General features: G+C 32.0%; 3 protein-coding genes and 1 long non-coding RNA gene across 6 annotated transcripts; all 4 read right to left on the reverse strand.

The window, feature by feature from the left end:
• Positions 1-1,174: 1,174 nt before the first annotated feature.
• Positions 1,175-6,665, reverse strand: LOC102624438 (F-box/FBD/LRR-repeat protein At3g26920-like). Of its 3 annotated transcripts, none has more exons than XM_052431511.1 (7): positions 6,264-6,663; positions 4,765-5,981; positions 4,444-4,638; positions 3,715-3,944; positions 2,895-3,015; positions 1,549-2,770; positions 1,175-1,460 (listed from the first exon to the last, which is right to left on the reverse strand). In XM_052431511.1, exons 1-4 carry the CDS (start codon positions 6,325-6,327, stop codon positions 3,723-3,725), a joined length of 1,698 nt encoding a protein of 565 aa, XP_052287471.1. In that variant the 5' UTR covers positions 6,328-6,663; the 3' UTR covers positions 1,175-1,460; positions 1,549-2,770; positions 2,895-3,015; positions 3,715-3,722. The 3 variants fall into 3 exon arrangements, with proteins under 3 accessions (XP_052287471.1, XP_052287470.1, XP_024957435.2); XM_052431510.1 differs by having other exon boundaries at positions 2,867-3,015; XM_025101667.2 differs by lacking the exon at positions 2,895-3,015 and having other exon boundaries at positions 6,264-6,665.
• Positions 1,402-1,828, reverse strand: LOC102624156 (thionin-like protein 2). The gene is made up of 2 exons (XM_006465504.4): positions 1,549-1,828; positions 1,402-1,460 (listed from the first exon to the last, which is right to left on the reverse strand). The coding sequence occupies exons 1-2, from the start codon at positions 1,826-1,828 to the stop codon at positions 1,402-1,404; spliced, it is 339 nt and encodes a 112-aa protein (XP_006465567.2).
• A 4,830-nt stretch (positions 6,666-11,495) lies between the features above and the next one.
• On the reverse strand, positions 11,496-12,270 carry LOC112499204 (thionin-like protein 2). Its single transcript, XM_025101670.2, has 2 exons — positions 11,795-12,270; positions 11,496-11,693 (listed from the first exon to the last, which is right to left on the reverse strand). The coding sequence occupies exons 1-2, from the start codon at positions 12,069-12,071 to the stop codon at positions 11,635-11,637; spliced, it is 336 nt and encodes a 111-aa protein (XP_024957438.2). The 5' UTR covers positions 12,072-12,270; the 3' UTR covers positions 11,496-11,634.
• A 10,722-nt stretch (positions 12,271-22,992) lies between these two features.
• LOC112497174 (uncharacterized) lies at positions 22,993-23,605 on the reverse strand. Its single transcript, XR_003063773.2, has 2 exons — positions 23,228-23,605; positions 22,993-23,148 (listed from the first exon to the last, which is right to left on the reverse strand). It is a non-coding gene; the product is annotated as an uncharacterized LOC112497174 (long non-coding RNA).
• Positions 23,606-24,082: the final 477 nt, after the last annotated feature.

A 24,082-nucleotide genomic window follows, 5' to 3' on the forward strand; every position in this document is an offset into this window, starting at 1 on the left:
GCATGAGATTGTGGTATTGTCATACCTTGTTTTTGCATTTGATTTAAGATTGATTGAGGTGTTCACAGGCTGGTCTTAATTCTTTGCATAATACTTGGAGAGACATATTGGATTGCATCTACTTGCTCTGGTTATATTTCCTGTTATCTAAGCCCCTAATCATTCAGTTTTTGCCTTTAAGATAATTCATTGGAATTGTATCTGATAGTTTCTAGAAAAGAATCAGATTCTTAGTAATATTATCCACTAGGGATTTTGGGTGGACACTACACTATTGAGGATTTATGCTGGGAATTAGTTTAGTGCTGCCATATATCAGCGCGTACGGTGCTGCAAATTCTAAAATTTTGCCTCTGATTTTAAATGGTTGTGGGGTCTGTTAGTATATTTGCATTATTACAGGTCTTATAATTTCAGCTTTTCTTCCCGGGACTGATGACACGGTTACTTAGCTCAGATGTAAGATGATTACACTTGAATAACCTTTCATTGCTTGTTGCATAATGAATGTCCACCAAGCTTTGAACATGTGATGCATGCTGCCATTTCTCTGTCAAAAAACCATGGATTTCCATTTCAGGGTTTTGGTTTCAGCCAATGTTTTAAGTAATAAATTTGAGGAAAGAATAGCAGGAGCCTAGTGGCTTGACGAATTGGTAATGGAGACTCCCTTGTTTTAAACAATAGTTGCATAGCTTCATTTTAGGACAATAATATCCTTGACTATACTAATCTAGTTGTATTTCATCTCGGCATCAGTATTGGAATAAGAATTTATGTTATCCGTCCTTTTCTCAATTTTACATTTTAAATAGTCAAAACCGTGTCTGCCTGGCAATTTTCAACCCTATGACAGCAAATCCATCTGCAATGCTTAGCAGCCACGCCCCATGCCATCATTTTGTCTTCAACTGGTTCACGGGCTCAGTAATATAAAATGCCAACTCACACAACAAAGAAGAATATGACCCTAAATCATTTCCAACCCTCTAATGATTCCAAGTCTTCAATCATTGATTATTATTCTATTGATGGGTCATCATAAACTTCCTTGTGTTTGTGGTCTACTTGACAATTGCAGTGCCCATTGGATTATTTTTTAATCATAAATTGCTGTTAATGGGTAAAATTTTTCTAATGCTAACCCGTGACTCTTTTTAATAACACACTAGTGGAAGCCACTAGAAACAAATAACATCTCATTTCATTTTTCTAATCAAATAAACCAGCTAAGACAAATCACAAGCGGGTATGCAAAAATAAAAGATGGATAGATAAATAAAATAAAAATCAACCAAAGGTAAATTAGACCTACGTCATTCATATAGATATAAAATTTCATTTATAAACACAAATTTAAATCTATTATTGTTCTTGGTAACATGGTGGTGAATGTTGATATCAATCCTTGCTGCAAGATTTTGAGCAGGAATTCACACAGCCTTCCACTTTCTCTCCAGCTGATGATTTAAAAAAAAAACAAACAATAAATGAGTCATGTGTGTGAAAGAAAAGGAGAAAGAGGATTAGGATTTAACTAATACTTACCAGGATTGTCTTTGGAGCTAAGATTGGTGCACAAGGAAGTAGCACAGCCAAGCTTGCAGAAATATTCGGTGTCTTGGAGACTCAGAGTGTGCAATTTTGGTGGGAAAATGCAGTCCTTTAAGCATTTGGCTGCACATGAGCCAAGAGTGGTTCCTGGTGTTATATAACAGATGATGAAGCAAGTTTCATAGCATTCCTTGAATGCAGCTTGAGACTGCCCAACAAGAAGCCCCGTCATCAAATATACCATCAAAAGAGACCCTACTTTTCTCTTCTCCATTTTCCTTTTGATGCAAGAGCAGAAAATATGAAAAGCTAAGTTGAATAGCAACTAAGATACAAAAAAGGTTCATATATATATATATATAGGCATCTTGATGGTGGGCTGTTGAAGTGATATTTGAAAATTATAATAACTAAAAAAAAAAAATTATTCAGCACATAGTGAATTAGTGATGGACATAAGTGGATAGGATAATGATGCTAGGGTAGGCAAAAGGCATTGGCGAAGAGTAAAGTGAGTGTAGGGCATGTATGCAAGTGCTTTTGGGCATTGTTAAAATCATAATTAAATAGCAATAGCTTTTTATGTTTAATTTATAGCATTTGATTAAAAAAATATTTGAAGTGATCATTTAAAAAAATAATAATAATAGTTAGAAGAAATTTTAGAACGCACATGATGCAAGAGTGTTTTTCAGAAGCACCTTCAAATGCTTAAATGCAAAAACACAGGAAGGGCGTCAAATTGTTGGTTCTCTTAATGCTCTTGAAACGGGTATATAGCCCACCCAAAAATGAAAAGCCCAGTTTAAGAACCCGTTTGGGCTGCTAGGTGTTTGCTATAGAGTGCTGATATTTCACCAGCTTAATTTATCTGAGCAATTCACATTTTTCACTTAACCCCATTAAAAATTTAAAAATAATTTTTCTTCCTCAACAGACCCCATATAATACCAGATTTACGCTTATTTTTATCAATTTTTTTATTCCACCAAATATCTTCTCAACTCCATGCCCGAGATTAATACATCCTTATCAATATAAAAGATGAGGAAATCATCCATAAAAAATTCTTCCTTGCCATCACTATCTTTAATCAACACAAACTATTAACCTACATCGATGAACCCCTCCCTATTACACAGTCCATATGCTTCAGCTTCTTTCACGACGTTTGACTTTCTTTCTCTGTCCATTAGAATTGTTTGTACAGAATTGCCTGTAAAAGAAAAACACAATTGTTATGAGTTACTCCTTGAGTAGTTGATTTTCCCTCAAATACTCAAATTTATTGAATTAAGAACATCAACTATACATTTATACGAGTATTAGTTTGCACTAACAGAGTGTACGTAATAGTCAACAGCAGATCTCATCCGTGAGTCAAAGTAATGCAGTTAAATTCACCACGCCGTTCCCCATATCCTTTACACAATCTATACTAGCAGAAGCCACACAAAAAGCCTGCACAATATTGACGCACAGGACCAAACAGAAAGTTAATGGCTTTGAGAGAAAAGCAAAGAGTTTCAACTCTACTACACAGACCAACACATGGTAACAAGCAGAGCCAAGTCATCAATAGTTAATAAAGTAATCATGCAAGTGAAGTAACAAAAGACCACAAATCTGCACCATGACTAGCATGCTCCTCTCACTACTTGATTATTGCAGCAAAATAAAAGGATTCACACACTTTGGCAACAAAGCCAGCTCTCTATGGGGCCTGGATAAATAAATGGATCCTTTTTTGTAATTTCATAAGAGGGTAAAATACGAGTTTTATTAAAAATAATTATTAGGGGGTCAATGAGATAAATTGAGGGGTTAAATATCACCACCCTTCAGTAAAACTTGTTTCACTGTGCCACAGCCCAACTAGTTTTTTTTTTTTTATTTCATAATTTTTCTAATAATTATTAAACATTAATCTATAAACTTTTTTTGACAAGTTTAACTTTTATGATATAATAGCCGTCGATTAAAAGTTACAGCACTTCACTAGTCACTATTAAGCAGGCCCTACGTGAACAACATGTAGCTGCTTTTCTAAGCCATCTCTATTTATAAAATTTTACTAGAATGAACAAAAATGATTTATTTTATAGATTTATTATCCTCTAATAAATCAAATAAAGGTGGTAGAGGGAACTAGCTATGCACCATCACAATTACTGATCATTAAAGCACCAATCCAGATGTAACTGCAAATCTCCATCTGGAACCTGAGGCCATTCATCTATCAATTGGTGCAATTCATCAGCATTGAACTTCCGACCATGAATGAGTTTGAAGCTCTCAATCTTCGCATCCTTCAAATAATGCCACCAGCTTTTGGTATGATCAGAACAACAACATTTCTTAGCTGGATTTCGCAGGTAGTCATAAAGCCACTGCAATTCACAAAAACATCAAATAATTCAATTAACAAAAATATGATTCTCTTATGGACTTGGTAGCAATTCTAGGCCTAACAGACAGAACCATACAATCCCTGATCAAGAAACAAAAGTGCCAGCATTTCTTCTGAAAAAGCAAATTGAGAAACAACCTTTCATCTATTTGTTGTTACTTTATTTATATTATCTACTGGATAATTATTCTTCTTAGAATAAAAATTTGCACACCTGCAACCTGAGAGCTTAAATATGAACTTAAGATGATATAATTAGTCTTTTAAGAATTAATCTAATTCAAATCCAACCCTTCTCTGAGAAAATTTTGGCACACCAACAGTGAACAATTTATGAATTTGAAATACTACTCTACTTTCCTACCTCCCATGAACTTCAACATGATTTAACACTTTTGCTTTCTCCTCACGTATAATGAAGTTATTTAAACAACAATAACATGTTGTGTATGATAAATAAATGCTAAAAATGAACGTACCACAATGAATGGGCGGCCCTTGTTCACAGTAGACAAACTCAAGGTCCTCGGATAACAAATCCAAAAAACACCATCCAACAGAATTTCATACTCTGATGGTGAAATATCAGTAAGAACCATCCGTAGCCTCAGAGTCTCAACTTGAATGGGGAGTGAATTGCAACATCTACTAAATTTGTATAGATTAAACAAGCTCTAAATAAACCACAACAAACCAATCAACGAAAATACAATTAGGAACGATGTTAAAAAATCAAAAGAAAAAAATTACAAAGCTTAAATGAAATGTGTAATCAATTTATATGGAAACTTATAACATACCTGGTTCGATAGGAAATCTATGGATAGCTCTTCAATTTTCTTTGATATTCGAAGAAAATCCTTAAAGTTAAGGAACCAACCACCATCATGATCATCTTGACAATTAAAATGTATATTCCATGAACACTGAGAATTTATTGATATAATGGGAAATGGATTATACCAGAAATTACATGAAAGCAAGTTGGGAGCATCAATATTGATTGCCTTCAGACTTGCACAGTGGACAAGAGACAAGTGCTTAAGCTGATTACTTGAAATTGTAATCCTCTCAAAGGAAGAACAGGCAAACAAACTCAGATCTTCAAGCAAGGGAAATTTTGAAATAAGAGTACAAAACTCTTGACCTAAAAGATTGAATGCTCTAAACTTTTTCAAATTTGGACACACAGCTATGTCAACTAAAGGTGTCCCCTGCCCTTCAAAAGGAAATTGAAGGGTTAACTGTTGAAGACTTGAAGCAACAATCTTAACACCTTTAAGTTCACTTGACAATGTTTCCATTGTCAAAATTTTGAGTTTGTGAGCTCCAGAGATGCACAAAAGCTTCAAGCCCAAACATTCGAAAAAGTTTAAATCTTCTAGGAAATGGCATTCATGGAGAAGCTTTTGAACCATCTGCTCGGTTATATAGACTCCGTATAAATGAAGCTTTTTGAGAGAAAGGAAACACATGGCATAACAGGGCTGCTCCAATTTACAACCGGCTAGACGTAAATGAGTCAAAAAATTGGCAGAAAAGACTGTTTGGGGCAAAGTGTAAGTGTGGACATAATCTTTGATATCTGGAAGTATCTGAAAATCTAACTCTTTCACCCCATTCTCTATGGCCAAAGCTATCCATTTATCAAGTAGTGGAGGCAAGTGTTCAGGATCCAAAACACCTATGACAATTCTCAGTTTCTGTATAGAAAACTTTAGGTTGCAGAAGCGAGACAGGGAAAGATCCACGGCATCGATAAATCTCGCGAGACATGTACGAAATTCTCTGTTTTCCCTCAAAGCATTCAAAGTATGCCCAGAGGCATCTGCCAAACAACCGAAGTTATGTTGATCAAAATCCAAGATGGGGAAAGAAGAGTGAAACTTCTCCCATCTCTTCGACAAAATACTAGCTCGAGCAGCCTCTTTCGCAGGGAGGAAGGACATAATATGATGAATGATAAAAGTAGGAAGATCCGAGATACGATCCATTGTCTCATCCATCATCTTCAACTCTATAATAACATTTTCAGAATCATATTCAAAGAACAGAATGCAGCAATAATATCAGGTAAATAGAAACAAATAATCAAATATAATACGATAATCGTTTCAAGAGACTGAACTGAAATCTTAACGACAAAAATTAGCAGAATTGACCAAATAACATGTCCACGAAAAAGAAAACCCACATTGAACTTGAAGCAATCAAAACTTAAACAAGAAAAAAAAAAAAACCCAGAATCACATTTATGCGAATAATCAGTGGTACAGAAAAGACTCAAAAGAAAGAGAACCTTTTGACGAAGAACACGAGGGTAGTGGATGCTGGGCACTGGGTTTCCCGCTAATTGCCGCCATGACTATCCTTTGACGGAAGGAAAGAAAATGAAAGACACAATTGGGGATTTAGAAATTAATTGTCATGGTTTTCTCCCAGCCACTGAAAACTCTTATCACATTAAATTTTTAGATGATTTATAATTTAAAAATTGTAAAAGTAAGGAACAAATGAAATGACATCTTTTCTTACACATATGAATGCCGTGAACGATATGTTACACAGTGTAACTTACACTAGGCAAATGATCAACGAGGGATCATAATCTACACCTAGAATGTTGAAAGAGTCCCAATACAGAAGTAAAGTGATGAGCCGATAAGCAATCAACACGCACTATGTTTCATAGAAGCACTTGTACTTCTAGTAGCTACTTACCTTTCTTCATAGTATCAAAAAGAAAAAGCGCGCTATCAAAAAAAACAAAAAAAAAAAACGCAAAATGACAAACTTACCCTCAACGTGCTTCCAATTATCTGACGGAGTTAGAAATTTAACAGGCAACCGGATAGAAGTCTAAAAAGTAAGATCAGACTATCCTTGAGAGTAATTTAGTGTTCAAATGATCAAAGCAGCATGTACTAGCAGCAGCTTAATCGACAAATTAGAAGGGCTAGTTTCGTCTCATTGAAACTGGAGGCTTTACAAGTGGAGGCTATCAACCTGTAGACTGTCTTCACGACCTAAAATAGTTTTTAGCCACGTTATTACCAAACATATTAGCAGCAGCCGTGGCTTAAGGTTGATGGACATCAACTTCTCTCAGTTTACTCTCTCACTTTTGTTTGTCCGAATTCATAATCTCATTTTCGGGGCATATTTTTTTCAAATCAGATTTTCATGATTTCATTTGGATGAATAGCGAGCTTCCACCAAATATATAATTAAGGATAATGCGCTTTAATAGTGATCAGTGATCAGTGATAATACTGTTAAATTCGAAGACTCTAGTGCTATTTTAATTTTTACACAAGAAAATGAAGAATAAAAATTAACCGGACTGATAGAGCCGCGAGCTAGTTTACTAGTTTTGCTAGTTTAGAACTTCAGTTTGCTCTGCCAACATGTCTGTTCTCTCTCTCTCTTCGACTGCCTGTATCAAGAAAGGCAAATGAAGTAAGCAATTTTATTTGCTTATTTTATTAGAAACGCTGCTGAAGCCACAATTTTATTTACTTATTTTAATAACTTTTTACGTTCTTATTTGAATGCAGTGATGGAACGTATAACTGCGACACAATAAATTATAATGTCACCACTCCAATTTCAACCCAAGTCTTCTAATTAATCTGTCTCCTCAAGTCACAAATTTTTGTTCAGGCTCTCATAATCCACACGCCTAAACAATTCCTGGCACATATATAATAACGTATATATCACAATTTTCAACAATCAATTATTGGAAATGAAACATGATAAAAACAAATCCAAGATAAGAAAACCTGCACCCCTTTAGAAACCTTCGGCCGTCAGAATTCAGAAATTTCTCCTTTCTTTCCATCTTTCTTCTTCTTCTTCTTTTTTGTATTTTTTCATTTTTTATTTTCTTTTTACTCTTTTTTTTTTTAGAGATATTTTCGTTTTACTCTGAATAATCAACAAAGACCCTTTATTTCGAACTTAATTTATTCTTCTATAGCTAGTTTCGTCACCACACCTGTTCTTGCCATGTATCAATCTGCATTACAACATGCTCCTTAAGTTGACACGTGGCATATATTTTTTTAATTTTTTTTTGGCGATCGCGTGGCTTATGATTATATAATGAATTAACTTTACTAAAAGGGTTGGGCTCCCCGTTGGGCTAAGTCCCCTCGATTCGTTTTTTAAAAAAAAAAAAAAAAATCATTTAAACCCTCTCAATTGCTGTTCTTACTCTTCATCAGTTAAAACTTATATGTGGCTAGGTACCACGTCTACTGCACGTGGCTGAGTGTCCACATTTAAGGAAGTTATATTTATTTTGTTTGATTGGGATTTTGATTCAAGGTTGAGCTAATTTATACTCAATTCTTTATCATTTTCTACCACATAGGCATGTATAAATTTATACATAAAATTTTACAATACATAAATTAATCAATGAAATCAACAAAACCGAATATCATAAACAAGGTCCTCTCAAGATTAATGTGATGTTATTATTGGACCATAAACTTGATATAACTTCAATAAATTTAAGCCCAATTCATAGAAGCTTCTTATGGTAGGTAAGGTTGGTATGGTTGGTGAAGTAGGTGAGTGGTAGGTTTTGATTAAATGTTGAGATTTGTGTGGTAGTTGAATAAATGAATGGTTGTGATTGATCTATAATATGTATAAATACCTCTTCATGTATTCAGTTTAAGTACCAAGAAAAGCAACAAAATCTATAAGTTGCAAAGAGTGAAAAATAAGAGTTGTGTTTGAGGAGTGTTCTTGAAGAAATAAAGAGTATTTATTTTGAGTGTTTGATTTTTTTTTTTTAATGCTTGAATTGAATACGAGGGGGCATTTATACATATTACGAGTCAATCACGACCATTCATTTAGTCAACTATCACACAAATCATAACCATTCATCAAAACTTACTCCTTATCTACTACAGCAACCACATCAACCTTACCTATCACAAGAAACTTCTATGAATTGGGTATGGATTTATTCAAGTTAGATCAAGTTTAAAGGGAGTGTTAGATTATAAACTTGATCTAACTTGAAGAAATTCAAGCCCGATTCATAGAAACTTTTTGTGGTAGGTATAATTGGTGTGGTTGATGAAGTAGATGAGTGGTAGGTTTTGATGAATGGTTAGGATTTGTTTGATAGTTGACTAAATTAATGGTTGTAATTGATTTGTAATATGTATAAATACCCCCTCATGTGTTTAGTTTAAGTATCAAGAGAAGCAACAAAATCTTTAAGTTGTAGAGAATGGAAAATAAGAGTTATAGTATTTGAGAAGTGTCCTTGAAGAAATAAAGAGTGTTTATTCTGAATTTTTGATTGTTTGATTTTTTTTTATGCTTAAATTGAATACATGAGGGGTATTTATACATATTACAAATCAACTACAACTATTGATTTATTCAACTACTACACAAATCCTAATAATTCATCAAAACTAACTACTCACACTCACCTACTTCACCAACTACACCAATCTTATCTATCACAAAAATCTTCTATGAATTGGGGCACAATTCATAGAAGCTTCTTGTGGTAGGTAAGGTTGATGTGATTAGTAAAGTAGGTGAGTGGTAGATTTTGATGAATTGTTAAGATTTGTGTGATATTTAAATAAATGAATAGTTGTGATTGATTTGTAATATGTATAAATACTCCCTCATGTGGTCAATTTAAAAATTGAGAGAAGTAACAAAATCTTTAAGTTGCAAAAAGTGAAAAATAAGAATTGTAGTATTTGAGGAGCGTTCTTGAGGAAATAAAAAATGTTTATTTTGAGTGTTTGATTTTTTCAAAATTCTCCAACAGTTACATGAGATTCAACTACATGTAAAATCAGTCGCTTTGCCAGTTAATAGTTGACCTTAAATGGTGGGATAACGTTTATTTCTTACACACTTCTCTTTTTCACTGTAATTGTATTACAATTATGCTATAGGAGTTTATCCAAGCTAAAAGTCAGCTAATTAAATCATCAGGACTAACCAATCATTTGCCGCCATCAGAATTATTTTTGAGTTTGAGCTATGGCTCAATGTTATGTCATATAAGTCTCTAAACAAAATTCGTAATATTTATTTAATTCCAATCCAAGATTCAGGATTTTGTTAAAATTCGATAAAACTATTAAACCATATAATAGTATAATGAACAAAAAAATATTAAGCCATATGATTTTATTGTACAATAATACTACACTATTAAACTATATGTCTTAATAATAATTTTTTTGAACTTTAATAAAGTTTAGGATTATAAACCAAATCGGTACTCTGCAATTTAAATATCTAAAAACAAATATTTAGTGTTGATTTCTTGTGAGCCACTCCAGCCTTTGGCGAAGTGGTACCCAATGTTCTCACAATCTCACCTTAGTTTGATTGTAAAAGTTGCAACTCAATTTAATTTCCTCTCATAATTATCGTTAGAGATAATCCCATGTATTGAGGGTAGATCTCGCCTCTCGGTAGGTGTAGATTTTTTACTTATATTATGTAAACCTATCTTGGTTAAATCATAAAATGTATAAATTCAAACTCCGATAAATTTTAGATTGTAATTATTCAAAGCCTTCTTAACATTCAACTAATTAGCTAATCATATTCAAAAAGAAAAAATAAAAATAAAGGAAAAACTAAGAGTTCATTCAAATATTTTAATTACTTAAAATGTCCAATCATAGATTAGGATTAGTATATATGTGTTGGTCAAAGATACAGATTATGGGCCTTTAAAGAAGGGAAAAAATGCAGAGTTTGGGGGATTAGATTTCTATAATATTTTGATTTGAGATTTCGAAAAAAAAAAAGCAATTTCTATAATTGACATTTGATATATATACATGACCCTTCACATATCATCAGCTTTTTAATTTGGGTTCGAGACCTTCGTGGGCACCTTCAGTGACATGCAACTTGGGCCAACCCCTTCATCTCTTTGAACACAATCACTTGGCATTTTCAACGAGTAGCGGACTTTTGTGCCTTCGCAGTCACTATCATCATTCCACATATCATTTATCATCTCAATAATAGATTGAAAAGGGAAGCAAAAATGAGTTTTCGTTAATTGCTGGTGCGTTTAACATATTAATTGGATTTTGTAGTAGTTGAGTTATGAAAGTTATTTTGGAACAAAATTAATCTAATTGTTTAATCAATTTTGGTCCAATATACCCAAAATATTTTTTATTCGATACTCCATCGGGAATCAAATTGATTGAACTTAATTCAATTCCAAATATTTTGGTTGGATTTTAATTTTATTTTATGATAATTTGGTTAATTACATCATTAAAAATCGTCACAACAAGGCCTGACCTTGCCGCAGTCCATGCAGGCTGAAGCCCAGCCCAGCAACATCTGACTAAGTTAGGCCTAGGCTAAAAGACCGAGCTTAACTCATCTCATTTGCCATGCCTAAATGCAAGCAGATTTGTTTATATTTGAAATGTGGTATGGGAGAGCCGATTCAGGCGGACGCAGGGCGCCAGCAAATATAATATCAATTAATGTCAATAATTCAAGAATTTAAATTTTAATTCTATTCAAAATTATACAGCATGCACAACTATTTACAGGGTAACAAATTAAAGATTTAGCCTCGGATTTATAACTCTAATTTATTCATAAAGAATTAATATACACCGACGGCTCATTAGTTAAATCTTGGTACATGTCTTTGAGCAAGAATTCACGCAGCTTTCCACTTTCTCTTCAGCTAAAAACAAAGATCAGCAAATTAATTAAATATAAGTTTCAGTAGTTGAGAGATATTACAAAAGAGAGAGTGGGAATTTAGAGATTCAATTAATCACTTACCAGGATCCTCTTTGGTGCTCAAATTGGTGCACAAGGAGGAAGCACAGCCAAGCTTACAGAAACCCTGGGCATCATTCGAATTCAGTACTGAAGAAGCTGGTAGTACGCAGTCTTTTAAGCACTTTGCTGCACATTTAACCAAATTTTTTCCACCTATAACGCAAGAAATAAAACAAATCTTATAGCAATCCTTGAAAGAAGCCGTAGACTGCCCAACGAGAAGCCCTAACACCAAACAAACAATCAAAAGACTTGAATCAACTCTGCTTTTCTCCATTTTCTTTCCTATCTCTATGCAATAAAAGGAAATTGTGAAACGAAGATGACTATCTAACTATGTTGAATTGGATACAACTAAAGAATCGGACTTTTCAATTAAGGGAAGTTTTCTATAATAGGTTTTTACAGCAAAAGTTTTTTTTTAATAATTGGAAATTGAAATATTGAATTATGTGCCGTAGGATAAAATAATGTCTGCCAAGTGCCAACCGAGAATTTGTTAGTCTTGGACAAAGACGAAGAGTATATTAAGAAAACCAATGGGTATTTGGTCCAATGAGAGAAACTTTATACTTACAATGTTGAGTGTAAGGGTTCGAGCCTCCATAAAAATTTTATGGAGGTTAATTTCAGTACTCCCTCAATTATCAACATAATTGAGTGGAGACAATCTCTCCCTTACGAAATGTGAGTGGAGTAGACACCTCTCGAATATTAGAGAGGGTTTAAAATGTTTAAGCATGTACTTCAGTGTGTCAATGTATGGCGGTGGTCCCAGTTATATAGTATGATTGTAGATATTAATTGTAATGTCTTATGTAATGTCAGTAATATCTCTGTATAACAGACTTTAAAAAAAAGTATATTAAGAAAGAAATTAAAAGGGAACTGGATCCTTTATTCACCTTGTTTTTTTATTTTATTTTATTTTTTTCAGATGGTTGAGAGTTGAGACGTGTCCTCTTTTAATTTGGATGGTTGTGGTTTTTTTTTTTTTTTTACATTACAAAGAAGAAAAATTACTAAAAAGATCAAGTAAAAGGCCATATGAGTAGTGAATCTCAATTCAAAAGATATAAGCTATTAAGTATGGTGAAATGAAGGAGTTGTTATTATTATTAGAGTGGGACTATTGGCACCCCTTTAAATATCTATTAGCACCCCTTTTCTTAATTAGCACCATTAAGATATTTTAAAAAATATATAAAATTTTTTTATCACCTTCATCAATGACAAAAATACTCTTATTTAAAACTCATTAGTGTAAACTCCATTTTTTAGTTTTTATTTATTGTTATTATTAAATATATTTTGGATTTCTTCTATTCAAATGAAAAAAAAAACGGATTTTTATTCTCTCCATTGCAGCTATTGATAGTAAATTTTTCACCAGAAAATTAGAGAAAAAAAGTAATCTTTTTTATTTATAAAATGTTGGATTTTTTTAAAGAGAAAATTTTATTTAACTTTTAAATGGGGTTTAATTAAAAATTATCTTATTATGTAATTTTAATAAAAGTTAAAATTGTAAAATAATTAAAGAGGTTTTAAGAAGTATTTGGAGGGGTGCCACCCACTCTTATTATTATCATATGTGTCTCTCAATCAATCATGTGTATGTGTGTGTACAGTGTACAAACATAATAACGATCCAACCAATTAGGGACACCGAGCACCCAAAATTTATCCCATATTAAAAAAATTAATGGCCTAACAGGCTGTATGTATAATTGATGACTGGCTAATAAAGCCCGACAAATTGCTTGCTACTATAAAAGTTAAAAAGAAGCAAATTTATAATTGGTTTGACCACATTCATACAGATGTTATGTTAAAAAAGAAATTAAATTTATTTTTGGTTTGACCACATTCATGCAGATTTTATGAAATAAATGAATAGAGCTGCACAAAAATAATAAAGGCTTAACTGGAGGAAGAAAAAATAAAATTTCATATCAAACAGATCTTAAATAAATAATATCAAGGCTCGTCAGTTATCAAAGATGCAATACCTTGATTTTGATATGCTATCGATTTGTCACGAATCGGTCCTTGGCCGTTGTTAACCAAGTAAATCCATTGTCAAATTTATGATCCTGTTCATTAGGCATGGCTTGTAATGGAATTGAAAGAATCACTATCTTTAAGCTATATCATGTGCCTTTATTAGTTGTTATCAAATTGAAATACTTGCACAATGTAGCGGGACGTTTCTTCTTTGTTGCAGCAATGAGCTTGGTGATGGTGCTGCTGGTGGCGGCACCGACGGTGTTTGAAGCCGAATGCTGGCTACGAACGATGCTGGAAGTACATGGATTGGTTTCTTCTATGAAGCCTCGTTCAGACGACGCTGGAAGACATCTAACAAGTGCCTTCAATTGCATAATATTGTGTCTTTTATTTTTTTAATCCCTTTACCTCGATTTGAGCCTTTGAGGAGACAGTCACTGAGCCTAAATTTATTATATTCAATTATACAACGGGTGGCTCACTCATTTGCCGAAGTTAATTACCAAAACTTATGAGTTGGTTTAGCATACACATTATGAATTTTCTAAGAAGTGGAAAACGCACAATTTGATTGAAAATTGGAATTGTAAATTGGCCTGTTTATTTGTTTAATTTGGGTCGGGTCCTTTGTATCACCTTACAAAGTCAGGGCTTGACCAAGTATAAAAGGGCCAAGGCTTCAAATGTGGAGGACTGGACTGGGCTGCCACAGACTTGGGCTTATATTAAAAAGTCATGAGATCCCCTAATCTCTCTTTTTTTTTTATGTATTAAACTATATAGTAATTTTTTTTCTTTTTGATAAGACATAATCTCTTTTCTAAATTTGTAATTTGCTAGGAAAATTGCAATAATTATTTTTAGAGTGGTGCGTATAACTCTATTCAGGTTAATACTTAAACCATGATCTAGGGAGGTGAATTTTACATTCTACCTACCGGTTCTATAATTGATAGAAAATTGTTACAAAAGATAGATGGATAAACTAAAAGGAATTCACGTACTTGAGAATTCTCAATTTGAAAAGAACCATTAATAAAAATTTAGTTATAAGAATATTAAGCAATTAAGGACGCCATGTCCCAAACATGGGGATCTTTTAAGTTTTAAATTTATATAGTCACACTAGAATTCAACATCATCGTTATACGTACTAAGTTTGATTTAAGGGTTATTTTTGGGATTGGGCGGGGTGTTAATTTCTCTCATATTTTTTAATGGGGTATATTAAGGAAAGGGTTTTGAGCATTTTGAGATGAGGGCTAATAGCTCAACTCAGATATTTTAAAGGCTAAGCCCAACCCAGATATCAAAATTTATTCCTTCAATTGAAGTAATTATTACAAATTAATCAAGCATCCTTGACAGTGCGGTGATTATATCTTTGTGCACATCTTCGAACAGGAATCCGCACAGCTTTGCACTTTCTCTTGGGTGCTAAGGTTGGCACACAAGGAAGAAGCACAGCTGAGCTTGCAGAAATGTAGGGCGCCGTTTGGAGAGTTGCATGTCTTTAAGCAATCAACGATGCATTCTTTCAAATCTTGTCCCGGGTGAAAAAACTTACACTTCTTGTGGCAGTCATCTTGGCAAGATGCTGTGGACTGCCCAGCAAGAAGCCATAATATCAAAGAAGCCATCAAAACAAATTGAACTGCATTTTTCTCCATTTTCTTTTTCTTTTATGTATATGCAAGAGAAAATATTTCAAGCAAAACGATGAGTAGCAACTAAGTTCCTTGAAGGGCTTTTATAGGACTTTTTATGTTATTTTTAGGTTTTTTTGATGAAGTAAGTAATTTTTAGATAGATAGCTAAATCTTTCGGTAAAAGGAAATACAATTAATTGATAGATTAAGTAAATTTAGTCAGATTTCATCTTTTAATATTGTTCATATATACAAGGAAATTACAGCTTAGCACAGCAGTATCTAACCTTTTATTATTCAGATACTATTTCTTTTTAATTAGTCAACACAGTTAACTCATTGCCACCTTTCCATAACTTATATATAAGCAATATGTTAAAGTTTACCTCAAGAGAAAATCCGAAGAATTAAATAAAATGTTTTACTTAAAAAAACTTGTTTCACTTTTCCATCCAAACAATATTTTTGAATTTTAAAAATTTACTAAGTAATAAATACAATATTTATTAATTAAGAACAAAATATTTTTGAGTAGTGCTATACATCCTAAAATTTTATCCTAAAATTTTATGCGAAACAATGTGACATTCATTCACTATTTGGCTAGATAATTAATTCACTTAAAATTTATAAAAAAATTATTAAGCACATAATGAATGACACATCACAGTCACATCATTTGAGATAAAATTTAGAATCAAATTTTGGGATGTCTACCATAACTTCATTATCATATATTGTTTGACCAATAAATTGATTTATTTATTTGAAAGGTTCACTACTAGAAAAATAGGTTTTACTGACAATAATTTAGTATCAGTAATTACTTTTACTGACACTTATTAATTGTGTCGGCAATGCTCAAGTTAGAATACACTGACACTAAAAATTAGTGTCAGTAATTGGTGTCATTATAGTATCACCAAAATAGTGCCACTATAGTGTTAGTATTTGATGATACTATTTTTGTGCCAGTAATTCGTGTCACTATAATATCACCAAAATAATGATACTACTCTAGTGTTTCATAACATTACTATAGTATCACCAAAATAATGACACAATAATATTAGTATTTGACTATACTATTTATATATTAGTTATTTATATAATTTTAAATATTTAGTATCAGTATTTAGTGGTGTTATGTTGCTTTTGATTAATAGTATATTTTCATTTTAATTATATATTTCCTATTTGTTTTATAATTAAATAAAAACTCAATATATATTAAATATATCAAATCTTGCAACACAATTCACATAATAAAAATCCCAAATACATCACTTAAATTAACATGATTCAATTACATCATTTAAAAAAAAGTATGAAATTAAGTTTTCACAAGTTCTAAACAACAACAAAGTACTAAATTAAGTTTCAACAAACATTAACCAATAAGAATATGCACAAGAATGTCACTGAATATCTATACATGGCTTCAATTTTTTTCCTACCTACAAGTATATAAAATCAATTAGTACACCACAAAAAATAAGCCTTGGATATTTGGAAAAAAAATAAACATAAATTATTCATTTATTACCTCATAATTGTAGGCTGTAATTAACTTGGCAACATGTGTGGCCCATTGATCACGAAGTGGCGAGAACTCTTCCATGGTATACTTATCAATTCCTTTAAACTTTAATTCAAAACAACAAGCTATTCACGAAAAATGAAATTGCAAACGGTAGCTATTCACCTAATCTCTCCAACAAAATGCCATATACCCATTATTATAAGTACCTTTACTTACAACCTACAAAATACATACAATATATGGTAAAAACATAACGATCAAGAAGCACACATTAGGTCTAAGGTTCAAGGTTCTTTTGAGGTAATTTATTTTATAGTGCATTAAAACAATATGATGTAGTATTTTAAAAATTATTTTCGATACTTACATTATTTTTAAGAATGTTCACATTTGTAACGATATCTTGAATGCATTTCATCACGTAGTAGCTATATTCAAAGCTGCTAGGTTGCTTCGAACACTATAAAATAAAAATTACATCAAACGGATACCTCTATCCCAAGTTATGCCCTTTGAAAGATACCCTACTTGCAACACGCAACCATCCTGCATGATGTTGCACATGTGGCAAGTCATTATCTGGGATTGTTTGTTACATAGCACCTAACGATTCATTTGTTAAATCTTGGTGCATATCTCTGAGCAGGAATCTACGCAGCCTTCCACTTTCTCTCCAGCTGAAAACACGAAATTAATTAATTATAAGTTTCAGTATTTGAGAGAGATTACAAAGAGAGAGCGGGAATTGGGAGATTTAAATAATTATTATTCAATTAATTACCAGGATTCTCTTTGGTGCTAAAATTGGTGCACAAGGAGGAAGCACAACCGAGCTTACAGACAACTTGGGCATCATTCAAATTCGGAACCAAAGAAGCTGGTAATATGCAGTCTGGTAAGCACTTTGCTGCACATTTAGCCACATTTTTTCCACCTATAACGCAAGAAACAAAACAATTCTCATAGCATGCCTTGAAAGAAGCTGTAGACTGCCCAACAAGAAGCCCTAACGCCAAACAAACAATCAAAAGATTTGAATGAACTCTACTTTTCTCCATTTTCCTTCCTTTCTCTATGCAATAGAATAAATTAATGTGAATGAATATGAATTTCAAAACAAAATGTAAATGAATATGACAGGCTAATTAAGTTGATTTGGATGCAACTAAAGCATTTAAGAGTTACTAGGTATGTATGTCTATATAAATATATATATATATATATATATATATAGGACTTTTCAATTACAAAGGGAAGTTTATCTATAATAGGTTTTTACAGCAAAGGCGTTTCAATAAATGGAAATTGAATTATATCAATTTAATTTTGACCACTTAACTCCATAAAAATTTAAGAAGAGGAGTCTCTTTTGAAACTATAATTACGTGAACCATTTAATTCAAATGTGACTGCCCCATTCACATTTGTTGGGGAGGGTTGTTAATATTCAGATGCACGTAGTGAAGGAATTAGTAGTGAACACGAATATGGTGCTTTAATTTGGAGGCATTATTATTCGGTGCTTCAATTACTTGAGGCATTATAAGGTTTGTTATGTTAATAAGGTTCATTCTCTGTTTTAGCTTTTCCTCATATTCCTTTATTTTTGAATTTACCAAAATGATGTCATAATTACCCTTAAATATGGTACTATTTTAAATTTTACCACCATTTAATGTAGTATATTATAGTCCAATCCAATTTAATTTGATGCATACGCACCAAATATATTTTTATTGTATTAAATAGTGCTTGCTTACCACTATATAAATCATTTTAGAAATTCAACTAGTCACCGAGTCATATTCAAGAAACAAAAATAAATAAATAAATAATAATATAATAATGGAAAAATTAGAGTCAATTCCGTAATTGTAGTTACTTGGAGTGTCCAATCATGCACTGGTTTAACCGATAATTATTATGGGCTTTTTAAGGGAAAAAAAAGAACGCACAATTTGGGTGATGCACATAAAACGAAGCCCTTCTGGGTCTTGTTCGGGAAGATGCAGATAAAACGCCAATAGCCCGATGTCAGCTTCTACTTCAACAGAATAACCTTTAGGCAAATGCTATGTTACAATTAATGTAACATACACACTCAACAACAACCATACAAATTGTGTGGGCCCATCATTTATATGATTGTTGTTGAGTGTGTATGTTACATTAATTGTAACATAGGGGCTCCCCTAAGCTTTAAGGAAGGGCTATCAACGTAAAATTTAATAAGAAAATAATTTTTTTTCCTTTTTAAATATCAAAGGTACAGGTGAAGTTTGTCAATTAGAAAACCAAAACTCAACATTTTTGACAAAATTGTGCAGTGTACGTTGTTTTCTAGAGATTAATTTATTTCTGTGAATATTTTACTTTGCAATGAGACTATTTAAATCAATTAGATGATTATAGTCATTTTGATTGTCCACACACAAAATAAAAAAGGAAGTTCAACTTAGCACAATCTAAACACAAGGCAACTTAGAAATTAGAACAATTAATGGCATTGGCCAGTTTTGCATTTTGGACCTTAACTTGTCGACTTTAGATCGTGGGTTATGATTTTGGACTATATGGTTTTTAGTTTTATTATAATTGTCAAATCTGGTTTCCGTGGATTTAAATATTTTGTAATGTTAATTTGATTATTTGATTTTTATTTCAATTGAAAATATTGTGTTTTTTTTAATTATTTTTTCCCCGTGGCAATGGTGAATTGCTGATGAAGGTTGGTAGAAGGGATGGTGGTGATATTTGAGAAAAAAATAATGTATTTTATAAGAATAATTTGAAAAATAATTGAAATAAATTTAAAGAGGGATGATGAGATAAAATGAGGAGACTATATATCACCACTCAAAAGCGAATCTATAATTTACAATGATACATGACCTTTAAAAATGCACGTTACTGGGGGTGACAAGGAAGCCCAGACTTGGCCCAGTCCCACCTAGTCTATAAGGGTCGTGCATTCAAATGTATAGGCCTGAATCAAACTGAGCCCATACTTGGCTTACACTGTAAATCTCGGGCATGGCCGGTAAACTGAAATCTACCTAAATTTCTCTTTATTACCATTTACACCCAATAAATCTCTAAGTTGTCCTCCCCTCATCTCCTTGAATACATTTCAAATGGAAAGACTTTGGTAGAGTGCAACCATACTAGCACTAATGCATTGGATGGATCCCATTAAAATTTTGTAGTTAAGTGAGAGCAGTATTAAAATGAGTGGAGTCTTTTTTTGCACCTCTTTTTTTACTTTTCAATTAATTTTAAAAAGAATTGAAAAGACTTTGATAGGATTTAAAATATAATTTTGAGTCATGTCAATTAAAAGTCCATACATCTTGATTTTGATATGCTCCCAATTTGTTTCCAGACTATTATCCAAGTTTTTATCGATCGTTACTACCTCTTTTGGCTGAAAAATTTAGAAGTTTAAATTGGTGAACAAACAAAGACAGTGATATTTATGACGTGCAAGGCAAGCTTTTGAATAGAATCGTCCATTTATCATTTATTTAATTATGATACATAAATAGCCAATTTTAAAGTAATTTTTTCTTCTTCAAATTAAAATAATTTAATAGTTAATTATTAAGCAGATTAATGTTGAGAGGTTTAAATGGGTGAACTGGTTTTGCAAGACAGATCACCCGAATCTAAGCCATTATCATACACTTTTAACAAGCCAACCCAAAAACGAGAACTTTTTTTCACCTTACAATTCCTGTTTAGTAAGTCATGTAATCTTTTCTCAAAACTTACTGCCATGGAGACATTTAGGGTGTGTTTGGTGCATGTGATTATGATATATTATAAAACTGTTCACATTAATATAATATCAAGGCTATGTTTGGAAAGGAATTGCATTGGGATAAAGGTGTGAGCTAATGCGTCAGTTACTTTTTTTTTTCTTTTGACTTTTTATTTTTCTATAATAATAATAATATAATTTTTAATATAATATAATATTTTTATTTTTTTTGTTTTTATATTATAATTATTAATATAAATTAATAAACAAATAATTTATTATTCAATAATTTTATTTATTATTTTTTACATTATAATTTATTAATAAATTTATAGCTTATTATAACTAATAAAAAATATTTAAATATGAATAAATTTCAATAATATTCATTTAAAATTAATAATAATATAAAATATTAATATAATATAATATAATATTTAATTTAAATTAATTAAAAAAATAATATAATACAGTGTAGTACCAAACATTGTACAATATTATTATAATACAATGCTAATACAATACATCATAATACAATACACCAGCATTAAAATAATACAATATAACATAATACAATACAGTGTGCCAAACGCACCCTTAAGGCACTGGGGTTTAAGCCACTATTTAAAGTTCTGCGCCTTTTGCGTTTGGCGAAATTTTATTATTTTAATTTAGTTTATTATTATCATAAATCATATGTGTTGGACATGTGAATTGGTACTTTAAAACATCAAAGTCTTATGTTGTTAAGAAAAGAGAATATGAGTTGGTTTATATAAAAATCAATTTAACAGTTTTAACAAATTTATTAAGAGGAGTCTCGTGCGCTTGAGACTAAGCTCAATGAAAGGAGTCCAATTTCAATCTATGCAAATGAGAACAATTCCAAAAGAAAGGTCCATCGTCAAAAAATTAAGCGCACGTAACAAAAATTAAGTGAGGGGGCAATTCTGTCCAGGAATTGACACAATTAGACATTTATGATACAAACATTCACTTGAATACCAAAAATGCCCTTGCACTACCTGGATCTCAGCTATCTTTTTCGACACAGAAGCTTCCAAATCTCATTAAGAATCAATGCACCGAAGATCCAAATTAGCCAGCTTAACGATGGAAGCCATCTTAGACAAATAAAACTTGCGTTGTCCTTTCACTTATCTATTCAAATCCGGGCCAGCTTCATCAGAAAAGTGGGTAAGAAAAAAAAATATATATAGATGGTGATCAGAAATTCAGAATGAAATTTTATCATGCTGCATTATTCATTGGGATAATCAGTACAATAATCACCAATAAAACTTTGTAGTTGTTGTTACATGATTATTTATAATTCTTTGTGCATGTTTTTGAGCAGGAACCCAAGCAGCTTTCCCATTTGTCTTCAGCTGACAACAAAGAAAATCAAATTAATTGTGAGTTCCATTCACTTTTATCTTTTTAATTATTTTTATTTTGTGCGAAAGAGAGAGAGAGATATAGAAATTTAATTACCGGGGTTGTCTTTGGAGACAAAATTTATACACAAGGAAGAAGCACAACCAAGCTTGCAGAAGAAATGGGTGTCTTTCCGAGTGTGTACTCCAAAGGCACATTTCTTTGTACACTTCAATGGGCAATAAAGCAAACTTTTGTGGGCAATCATACATGCGTCCAAGCAATTCCTGTAGCACTCCCAGAAACGGAAAGAGGCAGCAGATTGCCCAAAAAGATTTCCCAAAACCAAACATATCACCACAAGAGATCCAGCTCTTCTTTTCTCCATTCGCTTTCCTTTTCTTTGTCAATACAAATATGGCTGGCTAAGTGGGATAGCTACTGAGATCTATATTAAAAAAAGATTTCTCCATTCTTATCGAATTGGATTTCATTTTTAAGTCACATTTATAGCTATAGCTATATATGATCTGTCATTTTCACATTCATTCAAGTGCCATAAATGCAAGTGAATCAGCTTATAGGTACAGCTTTGACCAGGCCAAGAATTTAAAAGAATACAATTACCTTTAAAATAACAATGGAATACAATAGTAAATTTTGGAGCCACAAGGCGCATGTAAATTTAATTTTAAACAAAGTAATGTCAAATGTGGTATCGCATTATTAGTTGGAGAAAGTATTGTAAGCCTCACATTATTTATTTTTATAATTTTATTTTCATTTCAATTTTCTCATCAAATTAAAACATGCTCAGACAAATGTTTTACGAAAAAAAAAAAGAACAAAGATTTATGCATCCGATTTAAGTTCTGCCGGGCTTTATTATTCATTTGGATAATCAGTACAATTAGCACCGACAAAACTTTATAGTTGTTATTACATGATTATTTATAATTCTTTGTGCACGTCTTTGAGCAGGAATCCAAGCAGTTGCTTTCCACCTTGTCTTCAGCTGTCAAGAAAGAAAATCAAAATATGAATTTTTGTTTTCTAATGTCCTTTTTTGAAGAGAGATATTGAAATTTAATTACCAGAATTGTCTTTCGTGCTAAAATCGATACACAAGGAAGAAACACAACCGAGCTCGCAGAAGAAATGGGTGTCCCTGAGAGTGTGCACGCTAAAGGAGCATTTCTTCATGCACTTGAATGAGCAATAGAGCATACTTTTGTGAGCCATCATACATGGCTCCAGGCAATTCCTGTAGCACTCCAACCAACTGAAACTGGCTGCAGATTGCCCAAAAAGTAACCCAAAAACAAAGCACATCACCAAAAGCGAATCAGCTCTTATTTTTTCCATCTCTTTCCTCTTCTATGTCAATGGAAATATGGTTAGCTAAGAAGGCTAGCAACTAAGATTTATATAAAAACAATTTTAAAGATTAATAATTATATATGATTGTTAGCACGTTGGCTTTCAGTTACGTTTTATTTCAACAGAAGAAAAAAATTACTAGATATTCTTATATTATATATATATGTGTGTTTGTGTGGTTTGTCCATATCCACTCACATTTAATTGCTATTAATACAAGTGAACCAACCTATGGTTAAAGCTTTAATCATGCCAATAGTGGGTACAATTTCTAGTAAATCTAGGGCGACGAAATGTTTGTAAAAATTATTTTATACAAATCAATACGATAAATTATTATTAAATATTAAATAAAAATATAAAATATTTTAAGTGTAATTTATTTTATTATTTTTTATTTTTATTCAACGAATATGTCACATTATCTTATTCAAATAATTTGTGGTAAGTAGAGCTGTCTAATAATTTAATTTAATTTTTTTATATTATGGCAGGTTCATTTTGTGCAATCACAAACAACTTTTGTCATGCGTGTGTATTAATTGTTGTTATGTTATGGTGATTCATTA

Source organism: Citrus sinensis, chromosome 7 (genome assembly GCF_022201045.2).
Source record: "Citrus sinensis cultivar Valencia sweet orange chromosome 7, DVS_A1.0, whole genome shotgun sequence".
Taxonomy (NCBI): Eukaryota; Viridiplantae; Streptophyta; class Magnoliopsida; order Sapindales; family Rutaceae; genus Citrus; species Citrus sinensis.